The sequence below is a fragment of the Phocoena phocoena genome, chromosome 7 (assembly GCF_963924675.1).
Source record: "Phocoena phocoena chromosome 7, mPhoPho1.1, whole genome shotgun sequence".
Lineage (NCBI taxonomy): Eukaryota > Metazoa > Chordata > Mammalia > Artiodactyla > Phocoenidae > Phocoena > Phocoena phocoena.
Genome location: NC_089225.1, coordinates 101,396,288 through 101,412,186, shown reverse-complemented (window position 1 = coordinate 101,412,186; position 15,899 = coordinate 101,396,288). Strand labels below are relative to the sequence as shown.

Genomic DNA, 15,899 nt, shown 5'->3' with positions numbered 1-15,899 from the left:
GGACAAGGGGGGTACTTTGTCCCCATCAGCTTCCCGTCCCTGGAATATTATTTGGGGATATTATTTGGGATATATTATTTTCTTCCCCACATCCAGTCTCCTTACCTGCCTGACTCCTTTCTCCTCACCTTCCAGAACTTCAAATAGCATCTCCTTTCCTTGGGCTTCCTTGGCCCTCTCATCTAGGTTGGTGGCTCCTCCTAGGGGTTTCCATGGTATCCTGCAGTGACCTTGATCCCTGATGACATAATTGAAGGTGCTCTTCCAAAGCGACTTGGTGATTATCTCTCCTCTGCTCCAGGCACAGTGGCTGGCTCTCAGCATGTGGGATAAATAAACACATTTTATAAAGAGGGAAAGAAACTCTTTCTCAAAGTTTTCTTGGGGTGTGGGTAGGATCTCAGGGTTTGAATATATCCCCGTACATTTCTGAGATTTGCCGCAGGGAAAAATCCTGAAGGATGTCCACAGGTTCCAACAAATCCTCCTAACTAGCTGATTTCTTAGATTTCCCGGTGCTTCCTGTCACCAGCTTCTCCACTTTGCTGTGAGGAGTTGACCAGTTGGGGACTGTCCAGGAGTTGGTGACTGACAGACACCTAGGCATCTTTTGCCAGGTTTCAGGGAAAAAACAAGGTAGAGAATCGAGTGTCAGCTGTCCAGGTACTGGGCGGCAAAGCTGATGACTTCCCCTAATATATTCATCTGTGCTTTCAACAGAGGCAGTGTGCAAAAATGCAGAGCGCCGTGGAGCCCAGCTGAGGATGTGTCCGTTGCCGTGGGTGGAGGGGTCTGTGAGGAACGGAGGGCGTCACTGGAGGTGAGCTTGGGAGGTCAATATTTCAGGTTCTTGGAGAAATAACTGCAGAGGCAGTCAGTCAGAAAGGGGTGTGGCTGTGCCCCCCTGTCCCATGCCCCGGTTTCTTGGCACTTAGGCAGCCATCAGATTAACGAAATCTTTTCAGTCCTCACAGAATTGACAACCTCACAAGGAAAAAGAATGTTTTCGCACTGGATGGAAGATTTAAAACAACATCAAAAAGAGCAAAACCTTTTCTATATAAGGGCATAATCACTTGCCTTCTACACAATGTTGCGAGTTAATATCTTTGTCTCAGGGGTATAATTTTTCTCCTCAATCTTTACAGCTATTTCCAGAATTGCAAAGACTGTTTACAAAAACTGTGTCTAAAGTCTCAAATGCCCGAGTCAGCCGCATGTGTGGATGGACAGGGGAGAGGTGAGGGGAGTCCTACTGGGGGATGAGAAAGTTATTGCCTTTCAAACGCCAGTGTGTAACCTAAATCAAAATTTTAAAAAAGCTTCAGGGGGCTTCCCTGGTGGCGCAGTGGTTGAGAGTCCGCCTGCCGATGCAGGGGACACGGGTTCGTGCCCGGGTCCGGGAAGATCCCACATGCCGCAGAGCGGCTGGGCCCGAGAGCCATGGCCGCTGAGCCTGCGCGTCCGGAGCCTGTGCTCCACAACGGGAGAGGCCACGACAGCGAGAGGCCCGCGTACCGCAAAAAAAAAAAAAAAAAGCTTCAGAACTATAATGCCTTAAAAAAAAAAAACTTGAATGATGCTGGGAAAGTTGAAGCGAAATGAATTTAATTACTGAATCGCTGGTGGTAATTAAAAAACAAGTTATCTGTAATAAACTATATTTATAGATTTTTCCAACGCAAAGGTATAGGACTTATGAAACGCAAATGATTAGAAGTGTAGGTTAGATTTAGAAAGGAAATCTGAATAGAAATGATTCCCTTCCACGGATAACAATATTTGCTGCTAAATTTGGTTCTTTTACTACTCAAGCAATCAACATATATAAAATAAAGTTAGAGTAAACTATATTTTTCATCACAAAAGTGCCTTTTGGTTTGTAAAACATCAAGTCACACCATGTTCTACTACAAGCATTAATAAATTGCTTATGTTATGAATTATGTTTAGAAAAATGTGCTTGTCCACATGTTTAGAAGCAGAGCTATCAGAGTAGCAAATAATTTTTAAATGGACATTTAGAACACATTAGGGTGAGTGTTATGTTTAGAGCTTGGGTATTCTTACCGAAGATTATTCAGTTTAAGATTCAACAGCACACACAATCTCTGGGAAATGTGTGTCCTCAGCAAGAGCCTGCTTGGGCATCCTTTCCTTATACTTAGGAAGAAAAATCCGGTCTGGGACATCCGGGTCCCAGAGAGGTACCTCCTCTGTGGTTCACAGGGAGCCCACTCAGTTCCTGGGTTCAAATCTTCCCTCGGTCACTTTTTCACTGCAAGATCTTGGCAAGTTACTTAGCTTTTCTGTGTCTCAGTTTCTTCCTCAGTAATTTGGGGATAATAGTCTCTTCATAGATTTGCTGGAGGATTAAACCAGTTTATGTAAAGCTCTGGAACAGTTTATGATGGGCACGTAGTAAATCTTCAATAGACATGAACAATGATTATTATTGACGTTGGAAAGCTCTCACTCTTTCTAAGGATTTGGCATGAATCAATGTCTTTTGAGTCAGCAGAACGAATCATTTTCAGTGAACCGTCAACATTATTTAGATAAAGTAACTTCTCTTCAATGCCTTGGCATCAATTGTTCAAAAATAAAGTAAAAAGACAAAGGGGAAAAATTCCTGGCAAAGAGACAAGTTTTGAGAATTGTTTTAAAGCAGTCATTGTATTCAGGTGGCTTACTATAAACAGGGAGGGAGGTAAGGAGGAAATCAGAGCCCATTGTGGGTCCATAAAATGGATGTCTTTTCAACTAAACAGATTGCTATCAGCCTCACAGAGCCGTCTCATGTTCCTTTTTGCCTGGTCATTTCCTTTACTGAGTGTAAGAACCGCCCACTCGGGTGTTTCTCAGGATTATAGGTTTTTTAGGTCAAACAGAAACCCTGGGAGCGCCCAGCGCAGCCCCACACACGCGGTTACATTATGCACCGGCTGGGTGACATCGACCCTGCCACTGTGGTGTGTCCTGGAAGCTGTTGTGCCTGATTTGCAGAGATGCTCTCAGAGTGTGGCCAGCGGCGACCAGCAGCACAGGGTAAGAGCTTGGCTCTGAAATCCTGAAGCCTTCCTGGTGGGCTGAAGGCTGCACGTGGGAATCCCTCCATTCATTTCAGAAGCTGAACCAGTGGGCCCTGCTCGCTTGCATCCTCTGTCATCCTCGGCCCCCATGATGGACGAGACACAGGAGCCTCTGGCCATGACTGTCCACCTCCTGGCCAACTCCGGGCATGGCTCACTTCTGCAGCAAACCCTGGACCAGCTCCTGGACTGCATTTGCCCAGAGGTCCGTGTCTTTCTGGTGTCTGAGCGGGTCAGTCCAGTGAAATACTATGACAAATGCCACTCCAAGCGGTCCCGCTTCCCGGGGATGTCTGTTCTGCTCTTCCTGCACGAAAGCCTCGGAAAGGAGCGGCTGTTTCGCGTCCTTGACTCCCTACAGCATTGGCCGTGGCAGTGCTACCCCACCCAGAGTGCGCAGGGAAGACCGTGCCCTTATATTCTTGCCAATCAGGAATTCTATAGTCTGGACAACCAGATGCCCGTCTGGGGCGTGAGGCAGGTGCTCTGTGGCACCGAGATCCTGAGAGTGACGCTCTACTGCAGTTTTGGTAACTACGAGGATGCCATCAGGCTCTATGAGATGATCCTGCAGAGGGAAGCCACCTTGCAGAAGAGCAGCTTCTGTTTCTTCGCGCTCTACTCCACCGAGAGCTTTGCCCTGCAGCTCTCACTGAAGCAGCTGCCCCCTGGAGTGTCGGTGGACCCCAAAGAGGCTTCAGTGTTGCAGTTCAAGGTTCAAGAGATTGGCCAGTTAGTGCCTCTTCTACCCCATCCGTGTGTCCCCATCAGCCATACCCGGTGGCAAACACAGGACTATGACGGCAACAAGATTCTACTTCAGGTATTTCTGTCTGGTCTCCATGATCTTTAGATGCACATGTAACCGTGTGATGTGACATCCAAGAGATGATTTAATGTCGTGGTTCTCAACCTTGGTTGCACACCAAAGTCTCTGGGGAGTTTTCAAACGTTCCCATGCCATGGCTGCACCCCAAGTCCGTTAGATTAGAAACTTTAGGGGCACGCTGGCTTGGGTAATACTTTTAAAAGCTCCCTGGATGATTCTAATATGTAGCTTGTAACGTGGTTGAGAGGCACTGATTTAATAAAATCCCTTCCTCTGACAGATAAGGAAGTTCAGATTCTGTGAGCCGGTCACTTGCACAAGTAGTTTGCAATAGAATCGGGCAGCACCCTACTTCTCAGATTTTCCTTTAATCATGCTACTCAACTATACACAAATACTTTGCCCACTCTTTGGGTCCAGAAACATCATTAGTTCTTTCCATCTGGACCTAAGGAAGCTGAAGCTGTAATTACGGTTGGGGATGTTAAGTACGCCGTCCTATTGACTTAATTTTTAAGCATCTTGCATCACTGTCAAATTTTACCCCAAATAAAGTTATATAGTTAGAACCCTTCAAAATAAAATCTTAAAATTAAAGCCTTCTTCTGTAGGCATCCTGTTGAAAGCAAGCACAATCGTGATAGCTACCATGTGTCATTTCTTATGAAGGATTATGTGGCAGTTGAACCTTGCTCTTCAGTAGCTGTGTGAGTTTTGAGCCTTGGGTTCTTCATGAGCACAATGAGGGTAATATTAGCATCTTCCTAGAGTACAGGTTGTTATCTCTGCTAAATGACCGGACATTTATAAAGTGCTTTAGTGCCTAGAATTCAATTTCAGCTGTTGTTGTTCATATTATGCCCTAGAGTATGTATTTCACGTTGATTGTTTTATTTAGTCCTTCTTACAACATAGGAAGTTTTGCAGAAGGGAAAATCGAGGGGTAGAGGGAATAGTTACTTGCCCAAGACACAAGAGGAAGTGTTTACGTGGTTCCAAAGCCAGGCAGCTAACCACTGCAGTCCAGTGCTGTGTGCATGTGTGTGTGTGTGTGTGTGTGTAAGTGTGTGCAGGCAGGGAGGTGTATGTGATATTCACAGCAAAATTTCTGTCCTTGAGAAATGGTCAGTAACCCTTTTAAGGCCTATTGGATAAAATAAAAACAGGCTAGAAGATGAATTATCTTTCCTTTTGATTAATTTTGTTGTCATCAGCTTTGAGTTATTAATAAAACGTGAGTCATATTGATAGTGTATGTGATGATCTCTAAATTATTTACCTTCTCGGGCTTCCCTGGTGGCGCAGTGGTTGAGAGTCTGCCTGCCAATGCAGGGGACACGGGTTCGGGCCTTGGTCTGGGAGGATCCCACATGCCGCAGAGCAACTAGGCCCGTGAGCCACAACTACTGAGCCAGCACATCTGGAGCTTGTGCTCCGCAACGGGAGAGGCCGCGACAGTGAGAGGCCTGCGCACCGCGATGAAGAGTGGGCCCCGCTCACCACAACTAGAGAAAGCCCACGCACAGAAACAAAGACCCAACACAGCCAAAAATAAATAAATAAATAAAATTAAAAAAAAAAAATTATTTACCTTCTCATTCACATAAGGTGGACAGGCACAGTTTCTCTTAGCTGCCTGTTACATAGCTCACTAATTCCCAAGGCATCTAAAGTTTTTCCTTCAGCCTTAGTTAATCTCCAGAATCTAAACCTCACTGTCAAGCAAAAATTTCATATGTGTATGCAGCAGGGGACACATTTCTGTTTCAAAGGCTAACTGACATTTTAACTTCTGAACCACGGCTTATACACCTTAGTTCCTTTGGAAAGTTAAGTCAAATTTGGGGAGTGAAGAATAGTTTTTTGGATAAAGACGTCAATGAGTTTAGGCTTTTGCCAACAAAACGGGTGATTATCTTCTGGGAACTTCTGTTTCTGGTGTCCTATAAAAGTCCCTGAAGAAAGCATATACAGAGGCTTGGCTATAATACACTATAAAAGATAATACCTTGTAGCTACTTCACTCCTATAATGGGGTGAATTTTTCCGGATAGAAAACCCAGCCCAAACTTCCGTGGGGGCAGAGGGGATGGGGGGGGGCAAATGAACTGGCTTTTGTAAGTAAGTAGCCCGAGTCTTGAGGCTTAGGAGCTGACTCCCAGCTCCGCCACTTCCTCAGACGGGCCCTTGTGGTCACCAGCTGGCTGCCAGCAGCTCTGAGGACTACCCTTTTGAGTTCCTCACCCTACAATGGGCCAACAAAACTTCTGGACTTCACGTCAATTGGACCAACTGGGATCCGATTCTCTTCTCTAAATCAATCATTGCATTCTGGGGAATGGGATTAGGTGGATTAGCTTAGTTCTGAGGCAAAGGCTCTACTATCCTGCATCCCGAGATTTTTTTGTGGACTCAGACTCTCTTGGCACTCATGGAGGCGGGGGACAAGGGTCCCCAAGGAAGATCAGTGAGGGGACAAATGCTGGGTGGCAAAAATGACTAATGTCCACCAGCGAAAGAAACTAGTATCTATTTAAGGGAGAGCTTTAATCACAAATTAACTTCCCCATGTGTAACCCCTCCAGGATGGACGTGTGTGTGAGGTGGGGGGGAAGGGGGGGATGCTAGACCCAATGAGGGTGATGGGCAAAGCTTCCCTGAGAGGTGATGCCTGGGCCTGGCTGAGCTGGATGGCCCAGAAGGAAGTAGCTAGATGGGGAAGGGAGGAAAGTGTTCCAAACAGAGGAGATGGCGGGTGACAATGTGTGGAATAGGATTTCCTTAGCAGGCATGTTCAGAAAAGCGCCTGTGGTTCCATGTGGCTGGAGAGAAGGGAGGGGGTTGGGCGGGGGAGGATGGGCAGGTGGGTAGAGGCCACATCATCAGGCACGTGGTCAGCCACTGGAGGTAAGCACCACGAGGACAGGGACCTTCTTCGGTCCACTCTTTTTTTAAAATTTTATTTTATTTACTTTTTTATACAGTAGGTTCTTATTAGTCATCAGTTTTATACACATCAGTGTATATATGTCAATCCCAATCTCCCAATTCATCACCCCCCCACCCCCAACCCCCTGTGGCTTTCCCCCCTTGGTGTCCATACATTTGTTCTCTACATCTGCATCTCAACTTCTGCCCTGCAAACTGGTTCATCTGTACCATTTTTCTAGATTCCACATACATGCGTTAATATACGATATTTGTTTTCCTCTTTCTGACTTACTTCGCTCTGTATGACAGTCTCTAGATCCACCCACATCTCAACAAATGACCCAATTTCGTTCTTTTTCATGGCTGAGTAATATTCCATTGTATGTATGTACCACATCTTCTTTATCCATTCGTCTGTCGATGGACATTTAGGTTGCTTCCATGTCCTGGCAATTGTAAACAGTGCTGCAATGAACATTGGGGTGCATGTGTCTTTTTGAATTATGGTTTTCTCTGGGTATATGCCCAGTAGTGGGATTCCTGGGTCATATGGTAACTCTATTTTTAGTTTTTTAAGGAACCTCCATACTGATCTCCATAGTGGCTGTATCAATTTACATTCCCACCAAGAGTGCAAGAGGGTTCCCTTTTCTCCACACCCTCTACAGCATTTGTTGTTTGTAGATTTTCTGATGATGCCCATTCTAACCACTGTGAGGTGATACCTCATTGTAGTTTTGATTTGCATTTCTCTGATAATTAGTGATGCTGAGCAGATTTTCATGTGCATCTTGGCCATTTGTATGTCCTCTTTGGAGAAATGTCTATTTAGGTCTTCTGCCCATTTTTGGATTGGGTTGTTTGTTTCTTTACTATTGAGCTGCATGAGCTGTTTATATATTCGGTCCACTCTTATACTCCCAGTACCTAGAACAGCATCTGGCACATGGTAGGCAAATCCATTCTAGTGTGAACGAGCAAAAGCTTTGCCAATTAGCTTCTATCTTATTCTGACTGTAATCAGCAGTCACTGACAGAGCCACTGAATGGTACTGACATGTACAATTTGCATTATGAGGATCAAAAAGGAGAGTATACACGGAGGTGCTTTGTAAAGTAGAAACTGTAGTACAATTATTGTCTGTGTAAGAAGGCTGCTAGCTGTCTCTCCATGTCTTTTCCCACATAACCTCCTGTCAGCGCACACTGTCTGATGCTTCTTAGAGCCTAGGATGTGTATTTTTGATGAGATTGATATTAGGGTACCTAGTAGATGCTCAGTAAATGAATGAATGTCTGAATACAAAAGCAGGTATGTCAAATGTTTATTCATCCACCAAGTGTTTATTAAATGCATACCTTGGGCTACCCTATTCTCCACTTGGCAGTTTTCATTCTGCTGTCTCAGTCCTTAGTGGATGCATCTTTGGTTTGGCGTCTGACATAAATTTGGGGAAATTCTCAGTCATTATTGTTTCAAACATTTCTTCTATTCCATTCTCTTTCTCATTATTTGTCTACCACTCCTGTTTTAGTTGTCCCATAGTCTTTAGATAGTCAGTTCTGGGTTTTTTTTTTCAGACTTTTTTTTTCTCTCTGCTTTTCTTTTTCAAGGATTCTGTTGATACATCCTCTAGCTCAGAGATTCTTTCCTCAGCTGTGTTTAGTCTTCAAATAAGCCCATCAAAAGCATTCTTTATTTCTGTTACAGTGTTGTTGTTTTATCTTTTTGGTTCTTCTTTCAGGATTTCCATCTCTCTTTTCACATTGCCATCTGCTCTTGCATGCCGTTTACTTTATCCATTAGAGTCTTAGCATATTAAACAGAGTTGTTTTAAATTACAGGTCTGATAATTACAACATCCCTGCTATGTCTGCTTCTGATACTTGCTCTGTCTCTTCAAATTGTGCTTTTTACCTTTTGTAATGCCTTGTAAATTTTTCTTGATATCCAGGCATGATGTAGCAGGTATAGGAACTGCTGCAAATAAGCCTTTATTAATGTGGTAGTAAGGAGTTGGGGGAGGGGAAGCATTCTATAATTAGGTCTCTGTCTTAGTGAGTCTATGCCTTGAACTGTGAATTTTGCAAGTGTTTAATTTTTTTTTTTTCCTCCTTGCTTAGGTGGGCGAGAATGGCTAGAGTGGGCTGGAGTTGAGTACTTCCCTTCTCTCACGTGGAAGGCTAGAGAAAGCTGGAGTTGGGTATTTCTCTTCACCCAGGTCAGTTAGGCTCTGATAATATGCCAGCATGTTAGGCTCTGGTTAACTAGTTTCCCCTGAGAGAAGGACTTGTAAGAACAGAGTGCTCTGGAGTATTTAAAAATGGTCCCTTTTCACCTAGAGATTCTCATACTAAGTGAAGTAAGTCAGAGAAAGACAGATATCATATGACATCACTTTATATGTGGAATCTAAAAAAAAATGATACATATGAACTTACTTACAAAACAGAAACAGACTCACAGACACAGAAGAACTTACGGTTACCAAAGGGGAAAAGGAGGGGAGAGGGATAAATTAGGGGTTTAGGATTAGCAGATACAAACTACTATCTATAAAATAGATAAACAGCAAGGACGTATTGTATAGCACAGGGAACTATATTCAATATCTTGTTATAAACTATAATGGAAAAGAATCTGAAAAAGACCTGAATCACTTTGCTGTACACCAGAAACTAACACAACATTGTAAGTCAACTGTACTTCAATAAAAAAAAAAAGGTTCCTTTTCTCCTTCTCTTTCCGGAAGCACAAGGGGATTTTTCTCTGATATTTATTGTGAGAGTCTAGTCACGCTCCTGGAGGTAAATCTCACAAAATTGGGGGGGGCTCCCCCGGGACTGTGTCCCCTGGAGTTTTTAACTCTCAGAGTTGTCCACACTAAGCCTCCAGCTATTTGCCAATTACAGTTCAGGTTTTCCTCACCCCGTCCTGGTTCCTGCAGTGGTTTCCACTTTTGATCCTCTTTTCTGGGAAGCCATGACTCCCCGCATTCATTCATATGTCTCTCCAATCTTGGGGGCTGCTGTTTGCCCTGTGTCCCCACCTCTCATGCAGATGCTAGAAGAGTTGTTGCTCTCTCTAAGGCCACCAGTGCCTGAGGTCAGGGTCAGCAGTATTGGCAAATGCTGACCACTCCTTGCTTGAAAGTTTCTCCTCTGTGAGCTTCCATAACTTGGATCTTCTAATTAAAGGATTTATCCTATCTCTCTATCACTTGGACATTTGTTTTCAAAGTTTCAACTCTTTTTGCCCCCAAATCAGGTTTCCTCAACCTCGGCACTATTGACATTTTGGACTAGATAATTCTTTGCCGTGGGGGAGATGTCTTACGCATTACGGGATATTTAGTGCATCCCCAGTGCTACCATTAGATGCCAGAACCGGCTCCACTTCCCTGCAGTTGTAACACCAGGAAATGTCTCCAGACATTATCAAATGCCCTCTGGGGGGTGAAATTTCCCGCAGTTGAGAACCACTGTCCTAAGTTTAAGGTTTCCCTAAGATTAAGAAATAAAGCCCATCCTGGGCATTTAGTTGTCCTCTTTGTTCAACTTAGCCCTGTATTTTCATCTCCTCTATCTCCTGAGCTTTTGGCTTTTTCAATTCCTTGTAAGACCATTTAAACATAACGTCTCCTCATCTCAAATTCAGTCCAAACAAAACCAAAGTCATCCTCTGCAGCCCTGCCCCCAATTTCTCCAGCTCTGGTCACCCTCCCATTTGCACAGGTTTTGAAATATGTCGTTTTTAAAACCTCTCTTTTTGGAAGACCCACATTCAGGCAGCCCCCCACCAAACTGTTCAAGTTTCCCTTTGGAGCCATTTCTTTTTTTCTCTTTCCTTCCTTAAACCCACCTAACTCCAAATGTGCATTGTTATTACAACGTTCTAACTCTTCACTCTGGCTCCAGGCATCTGCTTGATCCTGCACAGGAGTGTTGAATACATTTTTTTTTTTTTTTTTTTTTTTTGCGGTACGCGGGCCTCTCACTATTGTGGCCTCTCCCGTCGCGGAGCACAGGCTCCGGACGCGCAGGCTCAGCGGCCATGGCTCACGGGCCCAGCCGCTCCGCGGCATGTGGGATCTTCCCGTACCGGGGCACGAACCCGTGTCCCCTGCATCGGCAGGCGGACTCTCAACCACTGCGCCACCAGGGAAGCCCTGTTGAATACATTTTTAAATGATGGCTGGATTTATGTTCCTTGTCAGCTCAATAGCAAAGTTAGCAAATAAAATTAAAACTCACTTGTCCGAATTTCAAGGCTCTTCATAATCAGGCCCCCCCGAATGTTTCCTTTGCTCCCTCCTTCTCTAGTTATTCCAACCTTCTTTCCAGACCTCTAGGCTCACTCCCGCACCCATGTATTTTTTTGTCGTAAAATATACATAACATAAAAATGTATCACTTTAACCATTTTGAGTGTAGAATTCAGTGCCTAATGGTACTTAATAGTACATTTACACTGTACTTGATCATCACCACTATCTATTTCCAGAACATTTTCAAGGTTCATCTATGTTGTAGCATGTGTTAGAATTTCCTTCTTTTACAGGCCGAATAATATTCCATTTTATGGATATCTGCCTTTATATACGGCCTGAGCTGTTCCTTGTCCAGAGATGTCTTTCTCTTCCTCTTCATTTGTCTATCCTTTAAGACCCTGTGCAAGTACCACCTCCTCTGTGAAATCTGCTATAAGCGCATTCTTAACTGGAACATTTTACACTGAAACTTTGTAACACACAACTGATTATAGATTTCCTCATTCTTGTACCATATAATTTGGGACTTTATGACTCGCCATCTCTTTTCGGTATTTTATTGTAAATGTTTATGTCTGGTAGAGTACCAGACAGACAGCTGCTTCTGAACCATTTGTTGACTGATTAACTGCCTGTTGTCAGGAAATAAGTTTCTCTTCAGAAAAGTAAATATTGCAGAAGCTAGTTTGGCCAAAGCAAACATATATTCCTCTTCATTTTATCGACAGACCTTTAGCTAAGATCATCTTGACGTTCTTTATTAGCCATTTAAAATAAAAGAAGATAGTCTCTCGTGAAGTGAATAATTCATTTGCTTTTTCTGTAGCATTTCTGGGTTCCTTTCTCATGTCTGAGTCTCTCAGAGGCACTCATTCAGACTCTATTCCTCCCGCTTCGTTTCTCTCCTCATTTCCTCCCCATTCTTCATACCCCACACAGACACACACACACACACACAGACACACACAGACACACACAGACACACACACACACTCCCAACCCTACATGCCCGCTCTCACTCAGTGCTTTGCTTTATGCTGCCCTGAAGGAATCCTTGTAAGCATGGCTCAGAGGTTGCTGCTGCTACAGGATGGTGGGTTAACACCATTGGTTTTGGTTAATAAATTAAAATAAGTACCTTTCAAAAGATCAGTTAATTGGAAGAGACTAGATTCAACTCTTAAGTAAGCAAGTTTGGCATTGTTTTGGGGTTTCTTATTATCTATATAATTTGTTCCCATGCAATCTTTTTTTTTCAGTGTAGGAGAAATCCTCTTTTGCTATCTCTTGGAATCACTTTTAGCAAAAGACAATATTATTTTCCCTTCATGATGTCAGTCTGCCCCTTAACAGCTTAATCACGTTTCAGTGATGTGTATTCTCTTATTTCTCAAGTGTTTAGAGCCAAATGAATGACCAATGATCTTCCTGTTCATCAAGATAATTACTAATTTTCCCTGAAACTCGAAAACACCTACCTCTCAATTTGTAACATTTTACAAATGTTTCTTAGAAAGATGGGCTCTAAATGACCAGAATTCCTACAAATGCATTTCAGTTGCTTTTTTGGCAAGAGGAGCTTTATTCTCTCTCAGAAGATTTATCTCAACCACTTGACATTATGCTTCTCCTGGAAATTCTTCACTCCAACTTCACACACCTGCATTTCTACATTAATAATCTTGTGCTTTCTTTTGCCATATCATCTAAGGACTTCTCTTAAGAAAGGAAAAGTTGATATTCTCTCTCTTAAAAGACTGCAGAAAGGGCCATCCACAGGATGAATGTCCTGTGGCAGTTTCTTAGTAAGACTTTGTATCTACCTAATGGCTAATAATTAGGGGCCATACATTTCTGTATACAAATAATTTATGGTTTGTTAGGCATTAAGCTTTTATTTATCCAACAGACATCTAGTGACTACTTACCACGTGTTAGGCATTGTGCTAGGTACTGGAGATACAATGGTGAAGAAGGTGTATACAATCCCGGCACTTCCAGCTGGCAAAGTCTAGAAGAAGATATAGAGAAGTGAGCAAACAGGTGCTAAATAGTGTGGTAACTACTATGACATGGAAACTACGGGCTGCCAGGACAGCTAGTAATAATATTTGTGATGATGATAATAGCCAACTTATGTTTAGCACTACTATTTCCAGGCCCTGTTATCATTTAATCTTCTCAACAACTCTTTGACATTGGTACTTATTGTGATCTCCTTTTATAGATGAGGAAACTGAGGCACAGAAAAATTAGGTAACTTGTCTAAAGCCTCACAACTAATTAGTGGCAGAGCCAATATTTAGGGGTACCTAACTCAGATTCAGTGACATGGAGAAGGCTTCTAAGAGGAAATGATGTGTAAGCTTGGAGTTAACAACAGGTATGAAGGGTCAGAGGTGACATATCCCAGACAATGAAATAATATACACAAACACTGGCATTAAGAAAGAGCAAATAATGTCCAAAGAATTGAACAAATTTCAATTTTGGCAAGTGGAAGAGGTGGCGAATTAGGCTGGGGTAAGAAGGGACAGACCGTGAAGGGTGTGGGAGCCCATACTAAAGGGCTTAGATTTTTCTCTTAAGAAGAGTAGGAAGCCACTTGAAGTAGGACAGTGACATGATCAAAACTGTTTTCAAAGCTCCTCTGGTAGTGGAGTGGAGAATGGATTAGAGGGAGGCAAGGCCATCCATGGGGTGTCCCTTCGGATGGCTGTTGCGGTAATTCAGACTAGGGTTAATGGCAGTGGACATGGAGAGACGGGAAGATCTGAGAGATCTTTGGGAGAGAGTCCATGGGAATGCGTGACATGAGGGATAGAGAAGGGAAAATGATGCTCTTGCTTGGTGACTGTGGGGCAAACGATGCCAGGTTCTAAGACAGGGAAGAGTACGCAGAACAGATTTAGGGTGAGACGGGGGATGAGTTCAATCTGGGACATGTTGACTTTTAGGACCTTGTGCCTGGAAGACAGTTGGATAGGTAGGTACGAAGCTTAAGAGACAGATCTGAACTATAATTAGACTTTCAGAAGCCTCCATCATTTAGATAATAATTGAAGGCAGGGGATTCAACGAGGTTGGCTGGGAGAGTGTGTAAAGTGAAAAAAGAAGATGGCTGCTTAGTGCTGAAGAACTACCTCCTGTCACAAATTGACAGGGGAGGAGGCTTCTTCAGTGGACCCTGAGAAGGGGTAGATGGAAAGGAAGGAGAAAATCCAGAAGAACGTGTTGACATAGAAGGTTAAGGAGAAGAAGTCTTCATATGTAAAGGAGAAAGGTCAGTCTTGTAAAATTCTACCAGAGCTCAAGTAAAAATTAATGACAAGGAGGCTCGTCTAGATTGGATAGTCTAATATCAACCCTGAACGATTTCTTAATATGGAACTAAGCCATGCCAGTTTCCATTTCCAGAAGAAAAAGACCTCATTGGATCAAAAAAAAAAAAAGGTAGAATATAATGTCAAATGACCTTCCAGGAGGCAAAGGTGGCAGCTCATCCCTTTGAAGGATTGTACTTGTCACTTTTATTCAATTCAACCAACTTTATTGAAAGTCTGCTATGGGCACAGCATGGCAGAAGGCTGAATAGGACATAGTCTGTTCTTGACACTTAGTTAATGGAAAACATCGGTTACACCTGTTCCTCTTCTCCTTGTCCCATAGGTCCAGTTGAATCCAGGACTTGGTGTTAGGAATGGTGAGCTTGCCTTTCTGAATGGCACCTCGGGAGCTGACACGCTCCCCCAGGGCTCCAGGCTGACCCCTGTCTCTGCAATTAGGACCCTAGAGCCGAGAAGCCGAAGGAGCAGGAGGTTCAAGGTAGGGTCGGTGGAGCGGCCTGAGCCTGGTGGGCAGACAGCGTCAGACAGCGCTAGTGGCACTTCGTGGGAAAGCCCTGGCCGCTCAGCCCAGCCCAGCAGCCCAGCTGCGGACTCCCAGCTGCCTCTGCCTTCTCTCCACCTCGAACCCGGGGCCAGAATAGAGGTCCTCAGACGGGAAAACGGCTTTGAGAACCAAGAGGCAGAGACGGATGTTGACACAGGATTCACCGTGGTCAGCTCTGGACCCAGGCAATCTTTTCTGAGCAGATTTCCAAGGGATCTTTGGACCCACCAGCCACCATCCTGCTTGTCAACCTCTTCCTTAGGGGCAGCTGCTTCCAAAAACAACAGAATCTTTAAGGAAAGCGTTCATCCTCTGTCACTTGCTGACCAAAGGGACCTTTGTTCCAGGACGATAATCTCAAAATGTCCCCTTCCTCTGCCAGTCCAGGGTGAAGAAAAAGAAGCAGAAGAAGAATTCTTTATATAGCATAAGACAACTGTGGTTTTCTAAAACACAAAATCAAATAGAATGTTCTAGAAATGGAGCACTGACCCAGAATCAGCCTGTTTCTTGTTCATCTGAGGGGCTCTAAATGCTAGCCATGCACAGATCTGTATCACTTTTATTTCAAATGTTCAGAGTCTAGCAGTGCTGGTGAGTGGTTGTTTATTTGCCGTCATGGTCATAAGGGAACACAGCCAACACACAGGGAAAAAGCCCAATGCCTCACATCCTTGGAGACACACTAACACAGCTGGGTGTGTTGAGTTCAGTACCTATCAGGATAATTGCATTATATGCAAATAAGCCGGATGTGTTATGCAATGCTGATTAGAGTCTGTAATTTGGTTTTAATTTTTACTTGCATTGCATTGTTCATCCCCCTGGGCAGCATGGGCTATTTATTCTTTAGTTTTTATGTGACCTCATTTGGTAATTAGGCCC

The 15,899-nt window shown here is 43.7% G+C and overlaps 1 protein-coding gene across 1 annotated transcript; it reads left to right on the top strand.

Moving 5' to 3' along the window:
* The first annotated feature begins 3,183 nt into the window (after window positions 1-3,183).
* On the top strand, window positions 3,184-15,440 carry FAM124B (family with sequence similarity 124 member B). The gene is made up of 2 exons (XM_065881160.1): window positions 3,184-3,915; window positions 14,793-15,440. The coding sequence occupies exons 1-2, from the start codon at window positions 3,184-3,186 to the stop codon at window positions 15,438-15,440; spliced, it is 1,380 nt and encodes a 459-aa protein (XP_065737232.1).
* Window positions 15,441-15,899: the final 459 nt, after the last annotated feature.

Coding starts and splice junctions, on each gene's coding strand:
- FAM124B (XM_065881160.1), top strand. CDS start 3,184: ATGGACGAGACACAGGAGCCTCTGGCCATGACTGTCCACCTCCTGGCC. Junction 3,916..14,792: donor GCAACAAGATTCTACTTCAG/GTATTTCTGTCT, acceptor CTTGTCCCATAG/GTCCAGTTGAATCCAGGACT.